The 14,482-nt window shown below is 45.6% G+C and overlaps 1 protein-coding gene across 4 annotated transcripts in view; it reads left to right on the forward strand.

Moving 5' to 3' along the window:
- The window catches only part of CDKL2 (cyclin dependent kinase like 2), a 34,309-nt gene extending 22,184 nt beyond the window's left edge, over positions 1–12,125 (forward strand). For 3 of the 4 annotated variants that reach the window (XM_081166491.1, XM_081166490.1, XM_081166492.1), the window contains exons 10-14: positions 581–873; positions 4,170–4,263; positions 8,426–8,543; positions 9,935–10,041; positions 11,938–12,125. In XM_081166491.1, the coding sequence (XP_081022617.1) occupies positions 581–873; positions 4,170–4,263; positions 8,426–8,543; positions 9,935–10,041; positions 11,938–11,997 (672 nt within the window). In that variant the 3' untranslated portion in view covers positions 11,998–12,125. The remainder of the gene's footprint in view (positions 1–580; positions 874–4,169; positions 4,264–8,425; positions 8,544–9,934; positions 10,042–11,937) is intronic. The other variant, XM_081166493.1, reaches the window with a different exon arrangement.
- Positions 12,126–14,482: the final 2,357 nt, after the last annotated feature.

Here is a 14,482-nt window from a genome sequence, read left to right on the forward strand (position 1 = left end):
AATATCAGCATATAAAAGATAAACAGAAATCCACCCAACGGTTACAATAAATAATTTCTAATTATGTGTGTGTTTGCCTTGTACATTTATGAACGTTTAATTTATGTTTGGGACCTTAGAATTCTTATAACAACACGATATCCGCAGACTTAGCTGTGAGGCCTGATCAGCTTATCCCCAGTCGTTCTGAACCCATGAATTACCGTATTTTTCGCTCTATAAGACGCACCAGACCACAAAATCACCTAGTTTTTGGAGGAGGAAAACAAGAAAAAAAATATTCTGAATCTCAGAAGCCAGAACAGCAAGAGGGATCACTGCGCAGTGAAAGCAGCAATCCCTCTTGTTGTTCTGGCTTCTGGGATAGCTGTGCAGCCTGCATTCGCTCCATAAGACGCACACACATTTCCCCTTACTTTTTAGGAGGGAAAAAGTGAGTCTTATAGAGAAAAAATATGGTAGTTACAGAGACTGAAATTCCCCTCTTCCCCGAAGTCACCCGTCCCCTCCTCTCCAGGGTTTTCCCCCAAACAACCTGCCACTCATTTTTTTAACACTACAATGCTTGGATTTGAAACAGGACTTGGGCATGGAATCCAAGCTGAAAGACTCCAAGCTGTTCAGAATGAAGTTGTCCAAGGTTGACGCCGAGAAATCGGACAGATCTTCAAATGCGAGTTTCCTGTATGAGAGTGGAGCTGGGCAGGTCAAGGCGATTCCTTCGACAACTTTGAAAGATTCCAGTAGCAGCCTGGATTATGTGAAAAATCCCGGCACGGTGATCCCTCCCATTACACAGAATTATTCCACGATATCCTCCAGCATCGGTGGAAATCCTGGCTTGGGGTCAAAACTGGGAATGCATAATTACAGGTAAAGTAAAATAACAAAGTACCTAAACCACTGAGCCTCTGGAGCTTGCCAATCAGAAGGTCGGCGGTTCGAATCCCTGCACGGGGTGAGCTCCTGTTGCTCGGTCCCTGCTCCTGCCAACCTAGCAGTTTGAAAGCACCTCAAAGTGCAAGTAGATAAATAGGTACCGCTCCGGCGGGAAGGTAAACGGCATTTCCGTGCGCTGCTCTGGTTCACCAGAAGCGGCGTAGTCATGCTGGCCACGTGACCCGGATACTGTCTATGGACAAACGCCGGCTCCCTTGGCCTATAGAGCGAGATGAACGCCGCAACTCTAGACTCGTCCACGACTGGCCTTAATGGTCAGGGGTAAAAAGGTAAAGGGACCCCTGACCATTAGGTCCAGTCCTGACCGACTCTGGGGTTGTGGCGCTCATCTTGCTTTATTGGCCGAGGGAGCCGGTGTACAGCTTCCGGGTTGTGTGGCCAGCATGACTAAGCCGCTTCTGGCGAACCAGAGCAGCGCACGGAAATGCCATTTCCCACTGGAGTGGTACCTATTTATCTACTTGCACTTTGATGTGCTTTTGAACTGCTAGGTTGGCAGGAGCTGGGACCGAGCAACGGGAACTCACCACGTCGCAGGGATTCGAACCACTGACCTTCTGATCAGCAAGTCCTTGGCTCTGTGGTTTAACCCACAGCGCCACCCGTGTCCCTAATAATGGTCAGGGGTACCTTTACCTTTATTCAGCATTAGAACAAAGGAAAAACATGTCTGCTTCCCTTCGTGTCTAAGCAAACAGCATAAAACAAAAGCTATACACAACGGAAGTTCCCAGCAGGCTGTGCTGGACTGTAAACAGGCATGTGACACACAACAGTCATGCCTGTTCCTTTTAAGGTGGAACGGAACATCAATATCCTAAAGAGTAGCTCGTTAGGGAGCTGTGATTGGCTGCACCAACCCACATGGTTGGTGCCGAAGATATTGTTGTGCAAAACAGTCCTTACTGCTTAGCATTTTCTACAATGCTCTGATAAAATGGTTAGCATGCTTTCAGTGTCTCTTAATATATTATCCTTGCGTTGCAGAAAGGGAATGGGGGTCGAGGGCTTAAGTTTGCCGGTCCTAAAACTACTGGGTACATTTGTGATTGAGGCGAGATTTGAGTCAGGGATTGACACAGCTTCGTTGAAGTGAATGGACCAATCCCAGTGATTCATGGCTTTCGGTTGGATTTTCTGGGTTCCATGATTTCTGAGTCCTTGGCATACCTTTTTATGACAAAGTTAGGTCCGTTTTCCATAGGACATGACCTGAATAGGTACTTAAAAGTATCCCATGTCCACTATCGTGGATTTTTTATCTGTGAGTTCTTCCCATTAACTGTGCTAAAGTGGGGAAGCCAGCTATAAGCATGTTGACACAACTTCCATTTGCTAATTAAGTGGCCTAATTAAGCCCAAGTCTGTCTTCTGAGCTTATAACTTCCTGCTTGTGTGCTTCCCAGAGGCATTGGGCTGGTCACTGGGGGAAACAGGATGGTATTCTCGAGATACGACTTTTGATTTGATTGGTAAATGCTGGATTCAGAGTGGAGCTCATTCTTCTTTCGTTTTGCTCCTCTAAAGGCTTTTGCAGACAAACAAATCTTCATCAGTCCTAGCCAACCTGCTCCACTCTTTGACGTGGAGGGCTGAGGAACCCGTGTGATTTTTAGGGAAGTGGTCCACAACAGTTTATGCCACGATAAATATTCCAGTCTTTAAGGTGCCCTGCAACTCTTTGAACCAGAATGCGGCAGCTAGACTGGTGACTGGGGGCGGCCGCCGAGACCATATAACACCGGTCTTGAAAGACCTACATTGGCTCCCAGTACGTTTCCGAGCACAATTCAAAGTGTTGGTGCTGACCTTTAAAGCCCTAAACGGCCTCGGTCCAGTATATCTGAAGGAGTGTCTCCACCCCCATCATTCTGCCCGGACGCTGAGGTCCAGCGCCGAGGGCCTTCTGGCGGTTCCCTCATTGCGAGAAGCAAAGCTACAGGGAACCAGGCAGAGGGTCTTCTCGGTAGTGGCGCCCACCCTGTGGAACGCCCTTCCAGCAGATGTCAAAGCAATAAACAACTACCTGACATTCAGAAGACATCTTAAGGCAGCCCTGTTCAGGGAAGTTTTTAATGTGTGATATTTTATTGTATTTTTGTTTTCTATGGAAGCCGCCCAGAGTGGCTGGGGAGGCCCAGCCAGATGGGCGGGGTATAAATAATAAATTATTATTATTATTATTATTATTATTATTTGAACCAAGCCCGAGACCCTGTCTGCAGCCCCTATCTTCATACCTCTGCCCTGGGCTTGCTGCCTAGTACAGTGGTACCTCGGGTTACATACGCTTCAGGTTACATATATTTTATATTTTATACCCCGCCCATCTGGCTGAGTTTCCCCAGCCACTCTGGGCGGCTCCCAATCAGTGTTAAAAACAGTACAGCGTTACATATTAAAAACTCCCCTGAACAGGGCTGCCTTAAGATGTCTTCTGAATGTCAGGTAATTATTTATCTCTTTGACATCTGATGGGAGGGTGTTCCACAAGGCGGGCGCCACTACCGAGAAGGCCCTCTGTCTGGTTCCCTGTAGCCTCACTTCTCGCAATGAGGGAACCGCCAAAAGGCCCTCGGTGCTGGATCTCAGTGTCCAGGTAGAACGATGGGGGTGGAGACGCTCCTTCAGGTATACAGGACCGAGGCCGTTTAGGGCTTTAAAGGTCAGCACCAACACTTTGAATCGTGCTCGGAAACGTACTGGGAGCCAATGCAGATCTCTCAGAACCGGTGTTATGTGGTCCCGGCGGCCGCCCCCAGTCACCAGTCTAGCTGCCGCATTCTGGATTAATTGCAGTTTCCGGGTCACCTTCAAATGTAGCCCCACATAGAGCACGTTGCAGTAGTCCAAGACTCTGCTAACCCAGAAATATTATCTTGGGTTAAGAATTTTGCTTAAGGATGAGAACAGAAATCGTGCTCCAGTGGCACGGCAGCAGCAGGAGGCCCCATTAGCTAAAGTGGTGCTTCAGGTTAAGTACATTTTCAGGTTAAGAACAGACCTCCGGAACGAATTAAGTACTTCACCCAAGGTACCACTGTATTTAATTTCTTCCATGGAGGTCAAGGTACTGAAGCAGACCTTCTTGCTTGCTTCCCAGCCATGCCCGGAAAGAGTTCTGTCTGTTAGCCATGATGCAATGTTTGGAAATGGGTTTTTTAAATAATTTCACGCGATCTCTGGATTTTTGTGTGTTGCATTTCCAGGATTGATGAGAAGTCTAAAAGATACCTCAACCCTTTCCTAAAGCAAGGGAAAAAGTCACCCGTAGGACACTATAGCATCAACCTGACAGCATCGGTAAGCTCTTTAAAACAAAATCTCCAGTGAAAGCAGGCATGCCTCAGAGACTCTGTCACGGGACGCCTTGTTCTTAACGCCAGTCCTAGGTTTGAATTCAATTCCTTTCTCTTTGAGAGTTGGTTGTGTCGCAATTCTTGGCTAACGTCCTAATGCAAGCAGCGTGTTCTGTTTGAAGTGCATGATATAAAAACAATATGGGTGGTTGGCTTTGCTGCCCAGCTCCCCAAGGGACTGATTCCCCTAAGTCCATGATCGGTCGGAGATAATAATAATAATAATAATAATAATAATAATAATAATAATAATAATTTATTATTTATACCCCGCCCATCTGGATGGGCTTCCCCAGCCACTCTGGGCTGCTTTCAACAAAATATTAAAATACAGTAATGCATCAAACATTAAAAGCTTCCCTAAACAGGGCTTCCTTCAGATGTCTTCTAAAAGTCTGGTACAGTGGTGCCCCGCAAGACGAATGCCTCGCAAGACGGAAAACTCGCTAGACGAAAGAGTTTTCCGTTTTGGAGGTGCTTCGCAAAACGAATCTCCTATGGGCTTGCTTCGCAAGACGAAAATGTCTTGCGAGTTCCTGCTGGTTTTTCCCCCCCCCCCCTTTTCTAAGCCGCTAAGCCTCTTATCAGCTGATCCGATCAGCAGATAAGCCGCTAAAAGCCGCTAATAGCGCTAATCCGCTAATCCATCAATGGGATTGCTTCGCAAGACGAAAAAACCGCTAGACGAAGAGAATCACAGAACGGATTCTTTTCGTCTTGCGAGGCACCACTGTAGTTATTTTTCTCTTTGACATCTGGTGGTAGGGCGTTCCACAGGGCTGGTGCCACTATCGAGAAGGCCCTCTGCCTTGTTCCCTGTAACTTGGCTTCTTGCAGTGAGGGAACCGCCAGAAGCTAGACCTCAGTGTCTGGGTAGAACAATGGGGGTGGAAACGCTCCTTCAGATATGAATGGATGGAGGCAGGAGACAGTGAAAGCAAGGCAGATCTTTATTTTTCTGTTGCAACAGAGTTCCCTCCCCTCCTGGCAAGGAGGCAAGAGAGACCCAGAACACAGAAGAAAACCTCTCTTTTAAGTGTTTTCATTTTGGCATGGAGAAGGAGGACACCCCCTCTACAAAAATTCAGAAATTACATCACACGTAAGGTGGGGTTACTGTGGCTCAGACAGGCCAAGGTGTGATTTTCCTGAGGATTTAGCAAGTTTTACATAGTTCCAGACACAGTTTACACAAAACATTAGCATTTGATAAAACCATGGGTAGGCAAACTAAGGCCTGGGGGCCTGATCCAGCCCAGTCGCCTTCTAAATCCGGCCCATGGACAGTCCAGGAATCAGCGTGTTTTTACATGAGTGGAATGTGTCCTTTTATTTAAAATGCACCTCTGAGTTATTTGTGGGGCATTCGAATTTGTTCATTTCCCCCCTTCCAAAATATAGTCCAGCCCCCCACAAGGTCTGAGGGACAGTGGACTGGCCCTCTGCTGAAAAAGTTTGCTGACCCCTGGATAAGACCATCAAGATGCCCCTCAGACATCCCTCAATGTGGAGCATCTGGGCAAGCAATGACAATTACCGTATTTTTCGCTCCATTGGACGCACCGGACCATAGGACGCACCGGACCATAGGAGGGGAAAAACAGGGGGGAAAAAATTTCTTGTTCTCCCCCTCTAAAACAAGGTGCGTTCAAGGTACATTCACCAGAGCTTGTGGGGCTGGTGGTGGGGGGAAGCACTGCTTTCCCCCACCGCCAGCCTCAAAGATCCCTGAAGCCTTTGGAGCGCAGCGCCCCGCTGCCCTACAGAGGTTTGCGTGCAGCCGTCCCCAAGCTAGAGCAGCGAGATGGAGCCCTCCGTCTCGCTGTTCTGGCTTGGGAACAGCCTTGCTAGCTTCTGCAGGACAGCGGGGTGAAGGGACCGTCCCCAAGCTAGAGCAGCGAGACGGAGCGCTCCACAGTGCTCCGTCTTCCTGTTCTGGCTTTGGGCTTAGCGGCGCAGCCTGCATTCGCTCTATAGGACGCACACACATTTCCCCTTAATTTTTGGAGGGGGAAATGTGCGTCCTATAGAACGAAAAATACGGTAATACAAAGGAGGTTCCTAGATATAGGAGAGGAATCCCTTCAGGAACTTCCCCTGGTTCCTCTCTGCCTGTGTTCTCAAGCAAGGGGGATGAAGGAGGCAGAGGAAATACTGAGAGTCTTTAGGAAAGCCAAGATGGCTTTGGTTTGCTCCCCTGTACTATTTTAGATATGCAGTTTATATACTTACCGTACTTTTCCGTGTATAAGACGATGGCTTTTTCTTTTAAAATGATGTTAAAAAATTGGCGCGGGGACGTCTTATACACGGCCAGTGCATATTGGTGACATGGGATTGGTTGCTTCCGCTAGCCGGAGATTGTCAGAGGCTATTGTGCATGCTATTGGTGGCTGCGGCAAGGACTGGTATTGATTTGCTGTCGCTGCGGCAATTGGGCAGGCGATTGGCGGCTTCTGCCGGTGAGGGGACAGACGATAGGCGGCTTAATTTCTGGCAACTCCCCCCCCCAAAAAAAGCTCAAAAACTCTGGGCAATCTCCCCCCATTTCCTTAAGTTGGAGTCCCCAAAAAGTCTTCTACACGGTGGGGTGTTATACACAGAAAAGTATGGTATGTGTGTGTGCAATTATCAGCATTTATTCTGGATTCAGGTAGGTTGGTCTGACGCAATCGAAATATATAAAATAAATAAAATAAATGGACAATTATTTTTTTTAAAAAAAATCATATTTCGACAGCATTTATTCTATATCTGAGACCTTAGAATTCCTATAACAGGCAGAACTACGGCTCAATGTCAGAGTGCATGTAGGAGGGTGCCAGCATTTTCAGGCAGGACTGGGAGAGACCCCCATCTGAAACGGTACTGAATATCTCCACTGGCTCCCTTCTCCACGGCTTCCTCCTTCTCAGCCTTGGGAGACATCGCACCAACTGGGCTGATTTGCTTTCAAACTCTAGACTGCTTTTGAACATAGCTGTCAACCGTCCCTTAATTGGTGGGAAACTCCCTTATCCCAGCGCCGTGTCCTGCTGCTGTCCCTTATTGATGATGTCCCTTAAATTTCCTGGGTTTCAAAGGAAGCAGCTCCTCTCCCTCCCTCCCTGCCGGCCAGGGAGGAGGGAGGCTCCAACTGTGTTGCTTGGCTGCGTTGCTCACCCAATAAGGAGTCTAAGAACGACTGGGGGGTGGAGCTTGCATGCCTTGTGCCGATCAAATCGACCATGTTGCCTGGGGACTCGCCTTTGCTCAGCGCTTCCCAGCGGAAAGGTGACGGTGTGGTTATTCTTGCTGCATCCCCTTTGCCGGTTTGCTGCGCTGTGGGAACCACCGCTTGAGGCTTCGTTTGGCTGCTGGCTGGGCTTTCTGCCTTTGGCTCGGAGGGGCTCAGAAGTTGAACATACCTGTGCTCTGAAAAATCCCTTATTTTGGCTGCTGATCCCTTATTTTCGAGGCCGCTGGTCCCTTATTTTCAAATCTGTAAGTTGACAGCTATGCTTCTTGTCTGGAGCTTAGCATATCTGGATGAAACTCTGCTTTTAACCATTCCTGCCTTGGCCAGTCAGATGAGGGAGCCCAGAGATAGTGGATGTTGGTACTTTGTATAATCTCTGTATGTTATGGAAAGTGGCCTTTAAATAAGTACTACAGTGGTGCTCCGCAAGACGAATGCCTCGCAAGACGGAAAATCCACTAGACGAAAGGGTTTTCCGTTTTGGAGGTGCTTCGCAAAACGAATTTCCTATGGGCTTGCTTCGCAAGACGAAAATGTCTTGCGAGTTCCTGCGGTTTTTTTCCCTCCCCCCCCCTTTCCCAAGCCACTAAGCCGCTTATCAGCTGATCCTAAGCCGCTAAGCCGCTTAACAGCTGTCCCGCTAAACCGCTTATCAGCTGATCCGCTAAGCCCGCTAATAGCGCTAATCCGCTAAGCCGCTAATGGGCTTGCTTCGCAAGACAAAAAAACCGCAAGACGAAGAGACTCGCGGAACGGATTCTTTTTGTCTTGCGAGGCACCACTGTAAATGTAGACCACGGATTAGGGTTGTTGTTTTTTAAAAGCAACTTTTTCTTCATGTTTTCTCCAATTAACGGCTTGGTAACAGGTCTCGAATGAAAACAACGTTCTTCAGACAAACAAGAAAAGATGGGAGTTTTCCAAAACAGATGTACGTTTGCCAGAGCTTAACTACGGCTATCTCCCTGAACTCAAAGGTGTGGACGGTAAGAGTTCATGATAGATATCCAACCAATTATGGGATCTAGCAGCTAAATAATAATGATACAGTGGTACCTTGGTTCTCAAACTTAATCCGTTGAAGAAGTCCATTCCAAAACCAAAGCATTCCAAAACCAAGGCGCGCTTTCCCATAGAAAGTAATGCAAAACGGATTGATCCGTTCGAGACTTTTAAAAACAACCCCTAAAACAGCAATTTAACATGGATTTTACTATCTTACAAGACCATTGATTCATAAACGAAAGCAATAAACAATGTACTGTACTATAAAATAAATAAAACAGTATTGTAGATGATAAAGACTAAAATTAAATTTTTTCTTACCTGCGCTGATTTTTTCTTACCTGCGCTGATCATTGTCGGGATGGGGGGGCTTTTATCCATTTCTGCCGTCGCAATCAATCAGTAACTGATCTGGGATCCACACAGTCACAAAAACAAATTAACTGAAAAAGCCTCAAAACAAAAAACGCAAAATAAAAATAAAAACACCAAATACCAGCTTCAAATATCGCGTCAGAACACTACAACCAGAAACAGAAGGTGTGAATTACAATGGGGGAGGGACACAAATTAGCAGTGCAACAGGAAACACAGGGGGACTAAAAATGGAGCACGTTCGGCTTCTGAAAAATAGTTCGAAAACCGGAACACCTACTTCTGGTTTTGCAGTGTTCAGGTTCCAAGCTGCTTGTGAACTGAGCTGTTTCGAAAACCAAGGTACTGCTGTAATTTTTTTTTTTAAGAAATGGGAAAAACATGAACCACGATTGAACTTTATGAAATTAGACTGTCCATAGAAAAGTAAAAGTACGTATTTAAGTGTATGAAGTTTTGCCGTGCCCTTAGCCAGACACACGAAAGTTGTGAATAAGCAGTTGAGAGAAATGTGTTGTTAGATTCAGCTTTGATGTTTTACATTCCTGGGATGGTTCTTGGAATTACTGATGTGCTTCCAACTTGCACAGATAAGTTCATTCCAAAAATGCGCTAATTGATGCATGTGTGCAAATGCTCAGCCCATAATGATCCACCCATCGGCTTGTACAGCAATTGTGAGGAATCACGGTGCCAGCCTGCTTAACTGGCAAGAGTGATCTTTAGTCCAGGTTTTCCCATCCCTCCTTTTTGTGGTCAAACTTCTACAGAAAAAGGGCGTGGAAATGGGGGCGGAGTGGGGGGAGACCAGCTAAGCAGACGTGAACCACGTTCAGATAAACGAACATAAATATCAAAATAGCTTTTGATGTTTGCGTAAGCCGAATCAAAAGAAAAATGTGTTAGGCTGCGAGCCACAGGAAGGAGAGACTACTTTCGCAAGAAAAGAATGACGATAAGCTGATGTGAAAACAAATTGTGTTGCCTTTGTCCGTAGCTCGGAATTCCAGATTTCTGAAGAAAGAAAACAAAATTGTTTCCGAGTCTCGCATGCCGTCTCTCGCCACAATAGACCTTCAGAACCCGAGCCTCGCCCTTCACCAGGTACTAAATCGCTCAGAGTTTGGGAAGGAGAGGGTAAGTCTCCAGCTATTGAGCTAGTAAGGCATCTCTTGTGAGATGCCTGTCTCCGCAGTCCACGGGGCTCGTAGGATTCAGGGTGTGCCTTAGAGAAGTGCCCAAGCCACAGAGGTCCAGGCTGAACCCAGTTGGCCCTTGTGCCATGTGACTCCTGTTGGCTTCTGAGAAACCCCTTCTTAGAGACTCTTGGGAATAGAGATGGCGATTTGTAGTGTTTTGGTATGCCAACGTTCATTCTCCTTGCCCTGCCTTTTAGAAAGCAACAGAGCCTATAATTAGAATAAGAATTTATTATTTATACCCCGCCCATCTGGCTGACTTTCCCCAGCCATTCTGGGCGGCTCCCAATCGAGTGTTAAAAACAACACACCATTAGCACCTTAAAGACCAACTGAGTTAGTTCTTGGTATGAGCTTTCGTGTGCATGCACACTTCTTCAGATACACTGAAACAGAAGTTGCCAGATCCTTCTATATAGTGAGAAGGTGACTAAGCCATTTCTCACCTTCTCACCCCTTGCCTTTTCCTGTAAGACCTATTACAGTCGTTAAGAGTCGTCAACAGGCTCATTTCAGCTATCTGCCAATCTCCCATTCCCACCACCCTTCTGAGTAATACCCCTCCCCACCTTCTCACTATATAGAAGGATCTGGCAACTTCTGTTTCAGTGTATCTGAAGAAGTGTGCATGCACACGAAAGCTCATACCAAGAACTAACTTAGTTGGTCTTTAAGGTGCTACTGGAAGGAATTTTTTTATTTTGACTATGGCAGACCAACACAGCTACCTATCTGTAACACACCATTAAATATTAAAAGCTTCCCTGAACAGGGCTGCCTTCAAATGTCTTTTAAAGATAAGATAGCTGCTTATTTCCTTCACATCTGAAGGGAGGTTGTTCCACAGGTGGGTGCCACTACCAAGAAGGCCCTCTGTCTGGTTCCCTGCAACCTGTGAAACACCCTCCCATCAGATGTCAAGGAAATAGGCAACTATCTGACATTTAGAAGACATCTGAAGGCAGCCCTGTTTAGGGAAGCTTTTAATGTTTGAGGTTTTATTGTATTTTTAATCTTTTGTTGGGAGTCACCCAGAGTGGCTGGGGAAACCCAGCTAGATGGGTGGGGTATAAATAATAAATTATTATTATTATTTTTAAGGGGGTTATGTAAAAGAAATTTAAATTCACAGGGAGTAGGTCTTTTTGTTTTTAGAATGAGATTTTTATTTTAAAATTTCCATAATACAGTAGAATAGCTGCTACCAGAAATACATGTTAAATAAGTAGAAAATTGAGGCCTCTCTAAAAAGTAATTATTAGCTCTTGCCACCCACAGAGGATAGTAGCTGATCCCAGTTCTCACCTGAGGTCTTTCCTTTCCCCTCCCAGCCTCTCACCCTGGGAGACCAACATTTCCCTGTCTCTCATCCATCTAGAGCTGGCGTCAGCAAACTTTTTCAGCAGGGGGCCAGTCCACTGTCCCTCAGACCTTTTGGGGGCCGGACTATATTTTTTGGGGGGGATGAATGAATTCCTATGCCCCACAAACAACCCAGAGATGCATTTTAAATAAAAGGACACATTCTACTCATGTAAAAACACGCTGATTCCCGGACCGTCCGCGGGCCGGATTGAGAAGGCGATTGGGCCGGATCCGGCCCCCGGGCCTTAGTTTGTCTACTCATGATCTAGAGAATAGGTCTATTAATGGCTGTTAGCTGTCTTGTATGGCACTTCCATATGGAGAGATAATATTTTAAGAGGGCCTCCAAGTGGTTTATGGAAATACCTCTGAATATCAGTTGCCACAGACAGATGTGGTTTGATTGAAACCCAATTAAAATTTACTCAATTTGCAGGTATCTGGAATATCTCTGCAAGACTCTTCAGACGCCACTTTCCCCAGAGTAGAGCATTAACGTCAAGTGAGACGGAAGGGTTTCGATCCTGCAAGTGTCTGCAGTGCTTCTACACCCCTGTTGCCTTTTGGGAAGTGCAGAATCCCTTTGAGGAGGATATACGTGGGAGCAGGGGTGAGGGCATGTGTTTTCACCACATTCTAGGTAATGGCAGCAAAAGGAAACAAATATTCCCAGTTTCTTTACAGTTGCCAAGGTGCTATAAGACTATAATGTATATAAAATGTCATCTGGAATGAATTATTTCAGTGCGTCTGGGAGAAACGATACCAGTCATGGCAGCGTCAGGCTTTTATGAGTTTTGAGTACTGCCCGGCGTCTTTTTCCGGAAGAGGTCTGGGAGTAACGTAGCTATTTTTTTCAGAATCCTAGTACAAATGTGAAGCGCTTCAGTACTTGAACGACTCCCTGGCACTCGTTACACTTTCTCCAGGAAAGAATCTTTCGTCACATGCAAATATTGTCAAGTGAGACGTGGAAATGTGTGTTTGTAAACTGCTAAGCATGATGTGCTGGTTTCCTGCCTCAAACTCCCTCACGGGGAGTCTTCTTTTGTGTTTTGCAAACGTGCGTTTCTTGCTCGGTGGAGCTTTCCATTCTAGAATCCCACTGCGCAGACAGCTAACTCCCTTTTTGTATAATGTGCAGATCAAAGCCCTAAGAACTCAGCAATATTAAAAACAGCCTTTGCAAATTCCTCTTTCATCTTACGAGAAATGAATATTTCATACCTGCAGTATAGATATATTCATCTGTGAGGCCAGTGGTACAGGAGTAGCTTTGTCAGAAACAGCTTGCATGATGCTGCAATGTTAGATCATATAGTTTTTGCAATCTCTAAAGGAAAGAAAGGATTTTAACTGTTGTCAATGCTGACTTGTGCATGTGGTGGCTACAAAACAGATTCCTTCTAAGTAGTTCTCCTCGGGTTCCCACTAACCATAATAAGATGTGTATACTGATTGCTGCTCAGATTGTAAGAGTACCTGAAATCTTCTGTAGCAGTTATGTGTGTCAGGAGGTCCTACACATGAGTAAGAGTCCAGCAGAGACACATGCCCGGCTGGCATGTTCTCTCCCTCCTGGCTGGTCGTTCGTGAGATTCAAAAGCTTTCTCCAGCCCAAACATCACAGCGACTGATACCTCACAGCATAGCTGCCAACGTTTCCCTTTTTTTAAGGGAAATTCCTTTATTCCAAATAGGATTCCTCGCAAGAAAAGGGAAGTTGACAGCTATGCCTCAGAGGCATCAGCACACTTCAGGATCAGCAGAGTATAGGCAGTCAGCGTTCAGATTCAGTAGCGCAGCATTTTGGCTAAACTACGTTTATTTACGTATACGTTTATTTCCCTATGTTTAGGGAAGCTTTTAATGTTTAATGTATTACAGTATTTTAATATTTTTTTGGAAGCCGCCCAGAGTGGGTGGGGAAGCCCAGCCAGATGGGCGGGGTATAAATAATAAATTATTATGATTATTATACACATTTGGAGCATCCTAACTCCGCTCCTTCCTCTTCAGCATCAGACAGCAAAGCGAAAGGACAAATGTCCTACATCACGGAAACGCAGTCATAAAATTATCCTGTCTCCATCACTTCCCACAATGTGGAATGAAAACATACACGGTCATGTGATAAAAATAATCCCATGACTGCAACACGGGGAATGAATCCTAACACTGTATACGTACATCTATGTTTCCTGGTAAGATTGCATAGATTCAATTCAACAAAAACATCATATCACTTCTTGTGGACCGCTTAGACGTTTCAATCAAGCGGTATATACATTTTGTTAGATAAATAAAAACATATGGAGTTGCCCTTGTTCCTCATTTTCCCCTTCACTCATCCTAGGCTTGTAGCTCAAGCATGATCCCTATTTTATCCTGGTCCTGATTTTTCTCATGGATATTTTTGTGTAAATAAATGCCATCCGTGTGCACATAATCCAGCCATATAGAGGGAATTGTGCACATTTCCTGGTCTGTATGCATAATCTTCCAACAGCCCTTTTCTTAATAGCAGCATTGGGCGGGGGGATTTCCATCAGAATTGTGAAAGAGGGAGGGAAGGTTTAGAAGCTGTGCTGAAAAGAGAGCTGGATTTCGGGGGGGGGTTAATATTTAGCTGGAGCCCCACCCCTTCTTATTGCTCAGTTGGAGGGTACAATTGTAAGAGTGTAAGATTAGACAGGGGGCCAGATCACACACCAAATTACACTTCAGGGTGCAGATTACACACTTCTGAACAAGAGATGTAGGGAGGAAAGGCATGTTGTTATTATTACGGTAATTTTTATTGAATTTCTATACCACACTTCATCTGAGGATCACAGGGCAGTTTACAATATAAAAACACAAAAATAGATAACAGTACCAATTTTTTTAAAAATACCCCCCTCCATAATTTAAAAGGCCATAGGTTGGCTAAGGCCTGGGAGAAGAGGAATGTTTTTGCCTAACGCCTAAAGATATGTGAC

The sequence above is a fragment of the Podarcis bocagei genome (assembly GCF_964188305.1).
Source record: "Podarcis bocagei genome assembly, chromosome: 13".
NCBI classification, from domain to species: domain Eukaryota; kingdom Metazoa; phylum Chordata; class Lepidosauria; order Squamata; family Lacertidae; genus Podarcis; species Podarcis bocagei.